The sequence below is a fragment of the Capra hircus genome (genome assembly GCF_001704415.2).
Source record: "Capra hircus breed San Clemente chromosome X unlocalized genomic scaffold, ASM170441v1, whole genome shotgun sequence".
In the NCBI taxonomy this organism is placed as follows: Eukaryota; Metazoa; Chordata; class Mammalia; order Artiodactyla; family Bovidae; genus Capra; species Capra hircus.
Window position 1 is genome coordinate 32894926 of NW_017189517.1, and position 16847 is coordinate 32911772.

At 39.5% G+C, this 16847-nt stretch overlaps 1 protein-coding gene across 4 annotated transcripts in view; it reads right to left on the reverse strand.

The window, feature by feature from the left end:
* Window positions 1-16847, reverse strand: part of PAK3 (p21 (RAC1) activated kinase 3) — a 127832-nt gene that overhangs the window by 50966 nt on the left and 60019 nt on the right. For all 4 annotated transcript variants that reach the window (XM_018044121.1, XM_018044122.1, XM_018044119.1 and 1 more), the window contains 3 exons: window positions 12372-12503; window positions 10019-10184; window positions 2575-2638 (listed from right to left, as the gene is read on the reverse strand). In XM_018044121.1, coding sequence (XP_017899610.1) covers window positions 2575-2638; window positions 10019-10184; window positions 12372-12503 — 362 coding nt within the window. The remainder of the gene's footprint in view (window positions 1-2574; window positions 2639-10018; window positions 10185-12371; window positions 12504-16847) is intronic.

A 16847-nucleotide genomic window follows, 5' to 3' on the forward strand; every position in this document is an offset into this window, starting at 1 on the left:
CAGCCACATGGCTACCATACTGGACAGCAAAGATCTGGAATGCTATTTCTCTATGGATTGTGTATCACTTTGCAATGTTAGCTCCATCAAAGACCCAATTCAATTAAAATAAAATCTAAAAGGTAACTTTTCCTTTCCAAGTTATTAGTACATAACATTATGTTTTTTAACCTGCCTTATGGTGCTAACCTTTTGGACCAAAAGAAAGTGAGTTAAGGCTTGTATTGATACATGGACTTGAGAAGGCATAGCTTCCTAACTTAAATAAAACAACTACTTCACTGGAAGCTAAGAAGGAAAACTCCAGGTGGGAAATAATGGCTACAGAAGCCAATCCTGCCCTACACTTTGGTGAACTGACTAGGCATGTCACCCAAGGTATCCTATTTAGCCTGTTCAAGCATTCATCAGGGCTTCCCTGGTGGCTCAGAGGTTAAAGCATCTGCCTGGAATGTGGGAGACCCGGGTTCGATCCCTGGGTTGGGAAGATCTCCTGGAAAAGGAAATGGCAACCCACTCCAGTACTCTTGCCTGGAGAATCCCATGGAGGGAGGAGCCTGGTAGGCTACAGTCCATGGGGTTGCAAAGAGTCGGACACGACTGAGCGACTTCAAACACACACACACACACACACACACACACACACACACACACACACACACAAGCATTCATCACTATAGATTATAAATTCCTTGAGAGCCCACATTAGCAAGCTCTGTTTCTCCTGCACTTAGCATAGTGCCTGGCACATAGTTGGTATTCAACAAATGTATGAACAAATAAATTTATGTAAATAAATAGCTCTTGTTTAGTCTAGACACATTTGAAGTGCTCTATAGCTTCCCTGATAACTCATTTGGTAAAGAATCCACCTGCAATGCAGGAGACCCTGGTTCTATTCCTGGGTTGGGAAGATCTGCTGGAGAAGGGATAGGCTACCCACTCCAATATTCTTGGGCTTCCCTTGTGGCTCAGCTGATAAAGAATCCACCTGCAATGTGGGAGACCTGGGTTAGATCTCTGGGTTGGGAAGATCCCCTGAAGAAGGGAAAGGCTACCCACTCCAGCATTCTGGCCTGGAGAATTCCATGGACTGTATAGTCCATGGGGTTGTAAAGAGTTGGGCATGACTGAGCGACTTTCACTTTTATACAGCCAAATGTTAGTGGTTACCACACAGGACAGTGCAGATGTAGACCATCTCTACCATCCTGGAAAGTTCTACTGGACAGCACTGTCCTAGAGCAATGGGCAGAAATACTATTTGACTTGTTAAGTTTTAGGGGACCTCTAGACACCACAAAACTTTTTTTTACATGAGTGAGTGAGAATACCAGTGGCATTAAATGATGAGGAATGAAGCAAGAGCACAAACAGGTATACATTTTACTCTCCTAGAAAGTTCAAATGCATCATCATTATAGTTTCCATTGGAAGAAGACATTGCCATATATTTCTCCCTGAGTTTCTGCCTTCCTCTTAGGGTCTTTTCACCTTGATTCCCACCAGGCACAATCCCCGAGTGTCCCTCTTACCCTCTAGTCAAAATATCTAATGAATCCTTTCCCTCATTTCCCGACATAAGTTGGCAATTTCAAAAGGCACGTCAGTACAAAAGTTGGGCAGGGCAGAGGGAGAAAGAAATAAAATATAAAAATCACAAAAAACAGTTCAACTTATATACAATATATAATTTCCTGAACCTAAGAATCCCAGGGAAAACAGTGAGGTGGCTGAAGCAATCCTACATTCTCTTACCTGAAAACAGACTCCATTAGCTGAGGGGATAGCACAATTTTGCAGGTACATCAGCAGTATCCCTCTCTTCCCAGCCCCAGCCTCAGTCAGGAGACCTCTGGGGTGCCATCTTGGTTCCTGGCATACAGGAGTTGGTACACCTAAATATTGTATTGGCCAAAAAATTTGTTCGGGATTTTGTGTAACATCTTACCAAAAACCCAAATGAATCTGTTGGCCAACTCAATATCTTGTCTCATTTCCCCTTTAAGGACACCCCTTTAGAATGCTTCATTTCTCTTTAAACAAAACATTTTCCTATTTCAAACCCTGTTGCCTACTCAGGTACTCCTGCTTAGTTTCATACTGAGGCTTGAGAAACATGTCTATTTATAGCTGACTTGTAGAACTGGTGACTCCCACCTTTAGCCCCCCTGAATGATCTAACCCCCTGGTTTCCAGGTCTAGCTGATGGGTCAGGATTATTTGAGGAAACGGTTCCAAAGTTCAGGTTACTAGGCCCCACTCCAGACTTCTGAATCAAATCTCTGGCAGCAGGGCCTGGGAATCTCCATTCTTATAAGCATACTAGGTGAAAATGATGAACTCCATCCCACTCAGCGATTACTAATCTATTTCTTCCTTACTCAGTCCGTCAACTCTGCTCATCTCTGGATCATTCAATAAGGATCTTCCCCACCACCTGTCACTTTACACTTTGACAATGAAACAGGACCTTAAGCATTAACATCCATACAGATGTAGAGGGGGCAGGAGTTTTCATATAAGCTAACATGCATGCATGCACACACGGTCTTCATATATATAATCACTTACCCTTGACCTATTTTTTCAAATCTTGTGTATTTTTTCTTTGGGTCACCAACACTCACAATGCTTCCTGAGGGGAGAGAGGGAAGAAAGAGAGAGAGACATTTAAATTGATTGATTTGCTTCTATTTAATACTAAAATTTAACATGCTAGAGCCAATGACAAATAAAATGTTAGAGAAACATTCTCATGTGGTTTCTAAAATTTATATGGATAGTGATACATTTTATTAAAGTAATAAACAGTAATATATTAATTAAACTAGTAGTAATAACCCAGATGCTTATACTCAAAATTGATGATGTTTAGGCAACAAAAAGAACAAATCATAACCCAACATTTATAAAAAAAGTTCTCATAAAAGGATACTGTAGATTAGGAGATAAAAACATCTAAAGACTTGAACACAGTATTTAATAAAATCACTGTCTTCTCTGAATTAGAGTGAAGTTGAGTACATTCAATTCTGCAGCACATTCAGTTCTGCTGGATAAATATCTCTTGAGCAATTAATATGTACCCAGTACTACACTAAGGGCAGTGGGGGATGGGGATGGGTCTAATAAAGAACACACTTTAGTAATGAGGCTTTGTGGTTTTTTTTTTTTAAATACATCCCCAGATACCTGAAAGTAATATAATATTGTAAGACAATTATACTTCAATTAAAAAATTGTATAATTATAAAATAAAATCCTAAAAATCTCTACACATCCTTGAACCTAGGACCCTGCTAGCATTCAAAACATTAATAGTTTAACTGAGATATGATTTCCATACCATCAAGTTCACTCATTTAAAGTGCACAATTAAATGGCTTTGAGTAAACCTTTAGGCTTGTGCAAATTAACTAAATTTTACCATAATCTGATATTAGAACATTTTTATCATCCTAAAAAGAAATCTTGTATGGGTTAGCAGTCACTCTAGATTCCCTCTGTGCTTACCAATTCATCCCTGGGCAAGCACTTATCTATTTACTGTTTTTGTTTCAAACATTGTGGAATAATTTGACAAACCACATAAGAAAACCATTCATTTATCCTATTTGGCTCTGGGAAAAAATACTGGTTTTACAAGTTCAAAATATCATACCCACTACTCAGAGGATCAATACTTGCCATTACTCAGAATCAATCTAAAGGAAGTGACATTGACTCTTCAATGCAAAGCTCAAATAGGTACAGGAAAATTCTGTGCCATAGCAGCATCATGGGAATAAGTTTGCAAGAGGACAACTTTGAAAGGAATCATTTATCTGGATACTTTCAGCTCTCCTTTCTCTATCTGAACCTCAGTATCAGTATCAGTACTTTTAAATTATCTTAAACATCAGTATCATTACCTCTAAGTTATATCTTACTAACATGGCCCCTATTCAAAGAAGTGTGGAATCAGTAAAAAAAAGATTTATACACATTATCTAATTATGGAGTCTATCTGCTAATTGTCACTCTTATCCATTTTCTCCTCTTCATGCCCATGGCCACTGTGATTGTTTAGGCTCTCAATATCTATTGTTTAAACATTTGTGCTAGTCATTACCAAACTCCAAACTCTGCCTTCTCTAATTCTTTTTCCACAATGCCTCTGGAATAGGGTAACCATATAATTCATAAACCAAGACTGTCTTGGGTAAACTGAGATGTAAGGTCAGCCTACTTCAGAGTGATTTCACTCCATTATCCATAAATCCTCAAAAGTTCCTCCTTACTACAGGATCAAGTTCAAATTTTTCATCTGGCATAGAAGGCCCTTTACCATCGAGCAGCATCTAACGCCTACCCAATCCAGTCTAACCTTATATTATTCCTCTCCTCTCCAACCTTCCTACTTTATATCCTAGCAACACCATCACTATCCAAGGCTCTGGTCTTTGGACATGCTCCCTCTTTCCCTTTCTTATCAATCCCATGAATTCCCATTGATTATGTAAGTATAATATCAAGTTATCCCTTGTGAATTCTTCTTTGATCCTTCTAATGAGACTTGTGTGTGGCTAAGTCATTTCAGTCGTGTATGACTCTGTGTAACCCCATGGACTGTAGCCCGCCAGGCCCTTCCTCTGTCCCTGGGATTCTCCAGGCAAGAATACTGGATTGGGTTGCCAAGCCCTCCTCTAGGGGATCTTCCCTACCCAGGGATCAAACCCGCTTCTCTTACATCTCCTGCATTGGCAGGTTCTTTACCACTAGCACCACCTGGGAAGCCTCAAACATGCTGCTTTCTGAGGGCCAGAACGTTGTCTTTTCATTCTGGTAACTTCAGTGCCCAGAACAATGGTTTTCACTGAATCCATTAACCAAATGAATGTGAACAAGAAAAATTGTATTCCAGAGCTAAACTGTGTGCTACAGATAATACTTTGTACTAATTTAGACATGACCTACTTTCTGGGCTAGTGAACAATTTAATTCAGAATTAAAAGTACATCGTATACTTGAAAAAATAATAAATGTTTCACTCATGGGTTGTTCATCCATGGTGGTTAGGTTTTTGTTGTTCGTTTTTTTGTAAGACAAGCAAGTCCATGTTCCAGTTAGGTTAAAGAAGACTTACCATATGTGAGTTACTGTAAGTTTTTTCCTCTTGTATTCCCAATCTCAGTCGATGGTACTACCATCCCACGAATTAGGAGCCCAAGTCAGAAATCTGGTAATCACCTTGACTCATCCCTTACCTTCATCCCCACATGGAATTTTCTACTGAATCCTGGGCCTATCTCTGTTTACCTCCTAGATACCTTTTGAATCTATCATTCCTCATTACTACTGATTTAGTTGGGCCCTCGTCATTTTTTGTTTGAACTATACAACAGCCTCCTAATTGGACTCAAAATTTTCAGCCTCCACCCATTCAGTCTAGGCTCCACACCTCTATCAGGATACTCTAAGTACAGATCTGATCAAGTGATTCTCTGGTTCAGGGTTCCTGGAGCCTTCCCCAACACCTACAGGGTAAAGCTCAAACTCCTTGGCATGGAATCCAAGGTCCTTCATATCTGGCTCCTGCATCATTCTCCATCTCATCTCCCTGACTGGAACCCTATGCTCTCACCAAAATGAACAACTTGCAGCTCATGATCAGATCCTGCTACGTAATTTAGCTTCTTCTCTTAAAACTCCAGTATCAACATCTACCATCAATTCTATATTCAAGTGGTACTGAATGAGTTAACATTCCCAAGCATATGCCTTTATACCTCCTTTGTGTGCTAGTCTCTGCCTAGAATGTCCTTCTAAGTTTTTTTCCTGGCAAGTTCTTATGCAGCTTCAACTCAGCTTCAGTTAAGCCTCTTCTAGGAAGTCTTCCTTGATTTTTTGGAATAAAGTCAATAACTTCTCTGTACTACTATTGCACCTTCTCTCTCTCTCTCTCTTTCTGTCACTTCGGCTTTTTTCTTGCTTTTGTTCTTGCTCTCCTTCTTTGTACTTAATCTATCATCCTTCTATCTATATCTGTGTATTTGACATCCCCTTATAGATCGTGTCATAAGGACAGGAGCCACATCTTATGCATCTTGTATCCCCAGTGCTTCTTCATATAAAGCTGTGTGTGGAATACATTGGTTACTCAATAAATATCTGTTGAATTAAAAGCAAATAAAATTGGGAATTTCATTTTGTAAATGCCCCATATTTTAATACAGAGATGTATTTTACTTGAGTTATGTCTACCACCAACTTAATGATTCCTGAGTTGCTATTTCATTTTTCAAATTGCCTCCCAGATTTCTATAACACTGTGAACTACTTTTATTAAAGCTAGCTATTAAGGGTTAGTAAGGACCTGGAACTTAATTTTTTTAATGAAATGATTTTAAAGTCACTTCAAACCAAAGTTTTATTAATAGTTTAAAGTCTTCTAAGAAAGTTATACTATACGTTGCTGAGCAAACTGTTTTCTGTAGATGGAACAAAAGTAAGCTTCGGCCCAAGCCACTGTCTGAATTATGACCAAATCCAATTGGTAGGCATTAGTTAACAAGGTTTTATGGTAGTAAATGATTCAACTTTTATTTCTGTGGTATGCAGGATAAAAACAACAATAACAAAAACTGGGAATGAATACTTTCATAAGGACTATGTGTATATGTGTGCACATGCTCAATCGTGTCTGACTCTTTTGCAACCCCATGGACTGCAGCCCACCAGCTTCCCCTGTCCATGGGATTTCCCAGCCAAGAATACTGGAGTGGATTGTCATTTCCTTCTCCAGGGGATCCCAGGGATTGAACCCACATCTCTTAGGCGGGTTCTTTACCAGCTGAGCCATCAAGGAAGTCCCATAAGAATTACCAAAAGATGGCCATTTTGATGTGCTCCTGTTTCTGAATTTAACTGCTATTCAACTAAAATGGCACCACCAGGTCCATTATCAGTCACAGGAGAGTGTGTGCTGCCATCTACTGATGCAAAACGAGTGAACAGGAAACCTTGTTTACAATTCTGAATTACAAAACAAGCTTTTACAGTGACCTCTTTCATCAGAGCCATTATAATTTGTATTCATAAATTACACTGAAGATAGGATTAAAAAAACATTGTGACACAATAGGCACAAAGTGATGAAAATCAGCCACTCAAAATCAAAAGGAAAAAATGATAGCAATACCAGAAAAACTTCCAACCAGAGCAATTTCCTAAATGAGAAACAAACCACTCACTTTAAAGGACAAGGATTTAAGAAATCACTAAATACTAATATTTAAAAATGGGGCTCATGATGTGGTTTCAGTGACAGAAAAGTCAATCAATGTGTTGTCCTACATATAAAATAAACTAAGATGTCCATCCACGAAAAGATTTTCTCTTTGGCATAATGAACATTTTGACTTCTGCAAACAACCAAACAAAAAACAAAAGAACTCTCTAAACTCATATTGGCTCTATTTCAGGGTAAATTAAGAGAAAGAATTTTCAGTGGGGAATTTCAGCTGGGGAGGGGGTGGCGAGAGAAGGAGGTGTTTGTGGGGCCCAAAAGAGGGAAGTCCAAAACCAATTTCTAGGATTGCACAATTCTGCTGACAGTCAGCACCTTTTGAAAAAATTCAGTAAAATGTAGGGGTTTCTTTATTTTCCATCAAATTCAGACCAGACCACAATGAACAAGCCAGACCCAGGCTATCCATCTGTGTAAAACTGAAAGATGATCTGTTCATTTCAGCCATTAGTGAATGATTCCAAGGGCTGGCCCTCACAACAGCCTGACAGCTCTGTCGTCTGGGCTACTCACCTCACAGTAATCAGATTCCTGAGACTGAAGGTGAGGCCACCCTTCCCACCTTCCCCACTTATAGTGGAGTTCACTTTGGCATGGGCTGTGTATCAAATAATCATTTTTACTAAAGCAAAGCTGTTATATTTTTAAAATCTGATATAGAACGTGCAAAATAAAGAAAACTAAGGCATTAAGTATTCCAAGAATACGTGAACTGAAATTATCCAGGCAATTCTTTCCTTTATTCATCCCTTTTATACAACAGACAGCCAGCACATGCAGAAGTAAACTGAATAATGGAAATAATACAAGCTTCAAAGGCAAAGAGATTTGCATTTCAACTCTGGGTACGTCATGCATTAGTTTGGTGATCTGGTAACTTTCGCTTTTTGAGGCTTACTTTCACTGATCTGTAAAATGAGGCTAGGAAAATCTACCACAAGGAATTATGGTGAACATTAAACTCGAAAATGTATGTTAAGTGGCCAGCAGAGAAGGCACTTAGTAAATGGGAATTATTTCTGCTTTTATTCAGGAATAGTTTGTATCAGCACTAAAGAGGTATATTTAATCATGTACAGTAAAGTCAGTTGGCTAAACGCTCAATTCCAGTTCTGAGCACTTACTGAAACTTAGCCTTCCCAAATACCTCTGTCTCAGAATGTTTCAACATCAGCACTGTTGACATTTGGGGCTGAATAATTCTTTGATGCAGAGGAGAAAGGAAGGAGGCTTATCCTTTGCATCACAGTGTTTAGAAGCACCCTTAGCCTCTATCCACTAGATGCAAGCGGCATTTCCTGTCCTGTGAGAAAAAACATGTCTCCAGATACTGTCAAATGTCCCCTGGAGGGCAAACTGGCCCTCCGACCACCTCTGCAGAGTCTTCCTGTGACCTATAGCCTGCACTGCTCTCTTCCTTTTCTGAGTTCTTTTAGAAGGACTGTTGCATGAACAAGATGGCGTCCTATTCTTTAATTGTGTCACACTATTAAACCTTATCTTACAAATAAAATTGTAAGCTTCTTAATATCAGGAAATTGTTTTTGATTGTTTCCTCCAAAAGACTCTGGCATAGAACAGACAAGTAGGAACCCGGTGAAGAGGCACTTGTTTACTCATTTTTTCACCCATTCAATCAAATAGCATCCATTAAGTCCTTTTATGTATCAGGCACTTTATTAGAGCTGGACATGTGGGAAAAGAAGACACAATCTCATCTTTAAAGAGCTCCTGGTCTAGTGAAGAAGACAGACAAGTACAATGGGATTATTTGCTACAATAGTTCAAAGTTCAGTCACTAAACTGTGTCTGACTCTTTGAGATCCCATGGACTGCAGCATGCCAGGCTTCTCTGTCATTCACCAACTCCTAGAGTTCGCTCAAACACATGTCCATTGAGTTGGTGATGCTATCAAACCATCGCATGATAAAGGCAGTAAAAAGATCCCTCAACTCATACTGAGAGAGAAAAGGACAGCTTTCCTGAGGAGGCATCTTTTGAGCTGAGGTTTGAAGGATGAGTAGGAATTAGATTGAAGGCACAAAGTGCAGAAAACTTGCAATCTGTTAGATGCTTTTGAAGTATGAGTTTAATGAGTATGCTTCACAGAACTTTGGCTCTTTTCAACAGAGAATTTTTTTTTTTTCAATCTTTCTGGCCCAGAAAGGTAACTGGAAAAGAAGTGTTTGTAAAATGGAGCAACTGTGTATGCACAAGCATGGATACACTAATAACACTGCAAGAAGGAGGTTGAAAGCATCAGCTTGCCCTGACTTCCTGTCCATATAGCAATGTACCTAAATTAAGAGAAAGGGCTATTTTGTTGTGGCTGCCCATTTTGACTGACTGTGTTGGTTTCTGAGGTTGAATTATCTATCATGATTGATCAGGTGGGCGCCCCTAGGGTATGATCATAGGATATTTTTCATCAGACTGTTTCATCTCTTTGGGAGGAGGTATAATCTTAAAATAAAACTTACTGCTTAATTCATTTAGTGAAGTTTTCCCCTAAATTGATTTTTTTCAAGTGAAAATATTTGGTTTCTGTGTAATTAGGAGTAAGGGGGGTTGGAGATTTAAAATACACAGTGCATCTCAAACTGTTTATCTCATGACGTCAGGGAGTCTGTAAGCAGGTTCAAATTTTTAAAGGTTTAATTCCCACTCAAAGTGGTTTATAAGAAACGCTCCCATGAAGAAATGGATGATGGCAGAAAAAAACTCACTTAGCTTCTCTAGGATCTCCTCATCTGTCATTTTGGATTTTTTCCTTTGCCGATCTGTATTTCTATACAAAGTACTGGAATTGGCGTTCTCAGCAGAAGGTGGTGTGACCTCTTTATTTGGTGCTGCTGGTGAAGCAATTGATTCAACCACGGAACGAGTGTAGATCTTAAAGACAAAAAGTTTTGTTACAAGTTAAAGACAACTGATGAACCAATATTGACACATCAGAATCACTGAATGTCCATAGTTTACATGTGGTTCATTCTTTTTTAAAAACATACACACAATGATTTATTATCATGTACTTTCATAATTATTAAATGTATCCTTTACAATTATGACTCTAGAAGTATCAATTTTTGTAGATCATTAATATACTCAATTACTGACTCAATGGACATGAATTTGAGCAAACTCCGGGAGATAGTGAAGTACAGGGAAGCCTGGCGTGCTGCAGTCCATGCAGTTGCAAAGGGTCAGACATGACTTAGTCACTGAACAACAACAACAATAAATTCAATGTCCCTTTAATCTAAAATCACTGAGTGTGGGTGATACAAATACTAGTGAAAATTCTATAACTAAATAGTTGTATAATCCTAGATAATTACATCATCTTCCTAAAGTTTTAGGGTCTGAGTATACTAGCTATCCAGAGAAGGCAATGGCACCCCACTCCAGTACTCTTGCCTGGAAAATCCCATACAGAGGAGCCTGGTGGGCTGCAGTCCATGAAGTCACTAAGAGTCGGACATGACTGAGCGACTTCACTTTCACTTTTCACTTTCCTGCATTGGAGAAGGAAATGGCAACCCACTCCAGTGTTCTTGCCTGGAGAATCCCAGGGACGGGAGGAGGGGGAGGAGCCTGGTACGAGGCCGTCTATGGGGTCGCACAGAGTCGGATACGATTGAAGCAACTTAGCAGCAGCAGCAGCAGCAGCATACTTGCTATCTCTCTTCTAATTCTCAAAATTTATGTTTGACCTTCCCCCTTGATTCTTTCTTTCCAGAAATGCCTCCTCTGTATCCCATCATCTTGTATATGAGATGGCAGCCTCCAGGAGTATCAATTTCTGTAGAGGTATTTACTGAACAGTTTTTACCTACAGAAGTCAAGCAGGAGGAACTAGAAGAGCAAACTATAATAAAGGTAGCATTGGGCTATTACATTTTTGGCCACACACGGACTGGATCAATAGAATTATGATATTCAAGTGCCCTATTTTTCATCACTTTCAATCCAACCACCATATGGTTCACTCTTAGTGTTGTACATTCTGTGGGTTTAGATGAGTATATAATGACATGTGGGCTTCCCTGGTGGCTCAGTGGAAAGAATTCACCTGCTAGTGCAAGAGACACAGGTTCAGTCCCTGGGTCAGAAGGATCCCCTGGAGAAGGAAATGGCAACCCACTCCAGTACTCTTGCCTGGAAAATCCCACAGAGGAGCCTGGAAGCCTACAGTCCATGGGGTTGCAAAAGAGTTGGACACGACTGAGTGACTAAACAACGTAATGACATGCATCCATCCTTATGGCAGCATACAGAATATTTTCTCTGCCCTAAAAATCTTCTGTGTGCCACCTATTCATCCCCCCCTCCACCCTGCCCCTCAGCCTCTAATAAGCTTTTAAAGACAACTGATTTCTTTCAAAGAAAAGAACTTTACATAGCTTCAAGTATATTGCCCTTGAAAGCTCTCAGGCGCTAGTCTTTTGAGGTCCCCAAACACGCTGTGCTAATTGCGGTCTTGGTTCCTCTGCTGACGCAATAGTTCCTATGTGATTCCCATGCATTTCATTCTCTAGCTTAACTTCTGCCATGGTTTTAAAATTTAGCACTTATTTATATATTGTTTGTTATTATTCTCTCACTGTCATGTGTTAATCTGTATCTTCAAACAGTAGCCCCAACCAAATTTGTATCTTATATTCTAGTTCTTTACCAGCTGAGCCATAAGGGAAGTCCAAGAATAAGAGTGGGTAGCCTATCCCTTCTCCAGGGGATCTTTCTGACCCTGGAATCGAACCAGGATCTCCTGCATCACAGCAGATTCTTTACCAACTGAACTATCATTGCAGGAAACCTGGATTTGATTCCTGGGTTGGGAAGATCCCCTGGAGAAGGTAAAGGCTACCCACTCCAGTATTCTGGCCTGGAGAATTCCATGGACTGTATAGTCCATGGGGTCTCAAAGAGCTGGACACGACTGAGCGACTTTCATTCACTCATTCTAGTTCTGGGAAAACAGATGCTCAATAGATACTGGGCCATCAACTAGTTTTGAACTCCAGGATTGTTTCAAAGGGTATCTGTTGAATCATTTGGAAACAGTCACTTGGGACTTACTGATTTTGTATGCTCTGGTCTTGGTGCAATGACTGGTGGGGGCTCATTGTCATCTTCTTCTTCTTCCTCTTCTTCATCTTCTTCTTCAGACACGGGAGGAGCCAAAGGAGGCTCTGATGCTGTTTTTGTACTCTTAGGATAAAAACAAAGACCAGGTATTAACTATTCATTGTTTTTCTTCAGAAATAAGAAAAGGGAGATAAGATATTTAAGCACGTAGGGATAGGAGGGAATTTCATCTTTTACACGTCAGCAGAACTGTCTGCAGTTTGGTGGCCTGGGCCTGCCCACACTCAGAGATAAATTCAGGTCAGGATTTAAGCACCATGAGATTTTTTAAATTCCTTTCATTTTCCACTGAGCTCACAAACAGTGAACTATTCATGTAACATTTTCGAGTTTTAATGTTTTTTAAATCAATGAATATATTGTAAAAATCAAATTAATTGGTAACAAAGCCTTGAATTTGTACCAGGCAGGTTATCATTGTGTTGACTGCTGACAGTTTATCAACAAGAAAAGGGCTATTTTGTGCCTAAGGGTAAGAGCATGCATCTGGATATGGCATAAGTGTGTGTGTGGGCACGCTGTCACTTCAGTTGTGTCTGACTCTCTGGGACCCTATGAACTATAGCCCTCCAAGCTCCTCTATCCATGGGATTCTCCAGGCAAGAGTACTGGAGTGGGTTGCCATGCCCTCCTCCAGGGAATCTTCCTGACCCAGGGATCAAGCCCGCATCTCTTGTGTCTCCTGCATTGGCAGGCAGGCTCTTTACCACTAGCGCCACCTGGGAAGCCCTGATAGTACAATAAATATACACAAATGTCAAAATAGCCTCAGACTGAAGAGTAGGTCCCTGAACAATATTTAGTGTTTAATAACACTAATACCAAAGAAGCTGTGATGGGTGAGAAGCAAATCAGATTCCTACAACAATGGGAGGCGTCATTAACTCCATATTAATTATATAGCCATTAGTTTAACACATTTAGTGACTACAACATTGTTTCTAGTTTGATTCCCATCCAGGCTACTAGAAGATGCTGAAACTTGTAAACAATTCAGGCTACATCTAGAAGGCGTAGTCAATCCCATGAAGTCACATCCTATAGGATAGCTAGGTCTACTGGAAGTGTTTCTAATGCAACAAAAGCACAAGCAGTGTGAAGTACAATCTTCCCCTAAAGTCATAAAAAGTACATAAAATGCAATTCCCCAGTCCTAAGTTACTGAGTCCCAAAGAAGTGATCCAACGTGACCTTAAGATTCCAAATTTAGTTCATCTGATCAATAGAAACCCACCCTTAGTCAAGTAGTTTAATCAATTATTTCCATCTGGGAATCTGGCCAGCCCTTTGAACTCAAGTTGCCTGATGGGAAACTCAGCATCTTCTTACAGAAATATGCACCTCCTGGAAGATAATGTCCTCATCTTTTTGGCCACCCACATATCATGCAAAACCTGCAATTATCTTTGACCTCAACCTTTCCTCCAACATCTAATTAGTGACCTAGATATCTCCGGAATTTAAATCTAATCTCCATTCCCATTGCCACTGTCTCACGTAGGCCCACATCACCTCTGGTCTTGGATGCCTGCAATATCTCTCCGGTCGGTCTCCCTTCATCCAGTCTTACCTTCTGTCCTTAATTCCTTGTGAACATGTGTGATCAAATCACCCTTCATAAGCTTTAATAACTTAACTCTCTTGCTCCACAAAACTTCAAGGGCTTCCCCCTGTACACTTACTTAGACCAGATTCCTTAGAATGCTGTTTAAGGGCTTCTATGATTTGGCTCCAACCTTTCAAAGCTGAACTCCTATGATTCCTTTTCTTGCATCTCAGTCTTCATTCAAACTCATTGCTCTTTTCACTACCCTGCCCTTTATCATGCTTTCCCTTTGCCAAGAATACCCTTCTGTATCTTCACAGATCCAAACGCATCTGAACTTTAGGATCGAGTTTAAATTCCACCTTTTCTATGAAGCATTTTTCTAATTCAACATTCAAAATATGTGCCAAGTGCATATTTTGTACTAGGCACTGAGCTTAAGCCCTTGAAAAGGGCCTGCTTCCTTTATTCCTCCCCAGATAAAAGGTAGCTCCTTTCTTTGAATTCTCATAGAAAATGGAAATATTTTATGGTGTGTAACATGATCCATATGGTACTGTGCTTCTTTATGTTCATACTTCTCTTCCCTTACTTGACTGAGCTCTAAATTTCCTAGTTTTGACAAGGAGGCACTTGATAGATACATGTTTTAAAAAGTAAATATCCAGTTGTTCTTAACTCCAACAGTGAATTCATCAGTTTCTTTCCTGATCTGATGGAATATTTTGAACATTATATAGATTTAGTTTTAGTTCTACAAGTAAAGCCAATAGAAGCAAGCTAAAAATAAGGCCAATGGACCATCCTAGGAAGTTGGTGTTCAAAATAACTGACCTCCCTAAAGAGATAACAACTATTTGTCAACATATCTATCTTGAATTGCACAATAATGACAGTAATTAAATCAAGGGAGGTAAAGTATGTGTTGATGATGGAAGGTTGGCATTTGTCTTTCCCACTTTGTTAGCATCTTCCTTCATGTGCTGTTTTCAATGGAGTCCAGGAAGCTGTCATAGCAAAGAAGCAGCAGGAGGGCAATGAGCAGTGAGAACAGGAGGGCTACCTTCTGCTCTGTTGCGAGAATTCTGAGCTAAGGCACCAGTACCAGGGCCTCACGCAAGTCTCACGTGTGGAGAGAATGAGTTTTCATCCTCGTTGCCATCTAAAAGCAGCAGCAGTAGTAGCTTACATTTAATGAAGACGTAGTAGGTGCTAGGAAATGTATGAAGTATATTATATGCATTATTGTATTCAATAGTCACACATGTTTTAGGAAGCAAGTATTGTTAGTATTCCCAGTTAAGGCTGAGGAAAGAGAGGGTCACAGAAATCAAGCCACTTTCCCAAAGTGGCCTCTGCTTGTAAGTGGAGGAAAAGACCAAACACTTAGGTCCAGAGCCTTTATTCTTTTAAGTTTTCTCTTTAGTTGTGATAAAATAGACATAACATAAAATTTACCATTTTTAAGTGTACAGTGCAGGAGAGTTACGTATATTCACATTGCTGTGCATCCATCACTGCTATCCATCCCCTGAATTCTTTTCATCACTGAAACTCTGTACCCATTAAACAACACCCCATTTCTACCTCACCCAGCAACCACTTTCTGTATCTATGATACTGACTACTTTAGGTACCTTATATATAGGCAGAATCATGGTATTTTTCTTTCTGTGACTGGATAGTTTCACTTAGCATAATGTCCTAGAGGTTCATCCATGTTGTAGCATATGTAAGGATGTCCTTCCTTTTTAAGTTTGATTAATAACCCATTGTAAGGATATACCACAATGTTTATTCATTCATCTGTTGATGGATACTTGGATTGCTTCCACATTCTGGTTACTGTGAACATTGCTGCTATAAATATGGGTGTATAAATACCTACTCAAGACTCGCCTTTCAGTTCTTCTGGGTATATATCCCGAAGTGGAACTGCTGATTCGTGTGGTAATTTTCTTCTAAATTTTTGAGGAACTGCCATATTATTTGAGGGTCTTTAATTTTCACCAGTAATGATTTACTGCTGTCATACTGACTGCCCAGGGTGACATCAAAGCAGGCCAGCATTTGTCCTTTATAAAAGGAAGAATTAGCTTGATTATCCATGACTCTGAATAAGCAGTTAGGAAACTTTCACTAATGCTAATTATAATATTTCACTCTTAAGGAAGCAGACAAGGCAGGAAATTATTTCTATCAGGTTTTCAAAATGAAACTCATACAAAGAGAAGCCTTGTCTAAGACGATTTTCTCTGTATGAGTATTCTTTCAGATACTATAGCACTTTCAAGGCCCTTGAGCTAAGTTTCTTATTTTCCAGTCACTTCTCTGATAAAACTATCTATGGGACTTTTAGTTTTCCCCTCCCCACTTCATCTCAGTGTGTTGGAACAGGTGACACCAAAAGATGTAGTGGTATGGCCTTAGACAAGTTATTTCACCTCTCTGAATCTCATCTGTAAAATGGAGACAGTGATAAGACTTACTTAATTGGGTCATATGCTGAGTGAGAAAAGTCAATCCCCAAAGGTCATATACTATATTATTTCATTTATGTGAAATGTCCAAAATGACAAATCCATAAAATCAGATTAGTGATGCCCTAGGGCTAGGGTGGGGTGGATGGGGTTAACTCTAGGCAGACTTAGGAGACCTTATTGGGGTGATGAAAATGTTCTAAAATTGGATTATGGTGATGGTGGCACAGGTATATACATTTACTAAAACTCATCAAACTGTACACTTTAAAAGGGTGAATTTTATCATTCTAAATTATACCTCTTAAACTATTTTTAAAAGACTCTATGTGTATTTAAAAACTGGTCCTGCACAATTATATTCTGTTGGACCACCAGAAA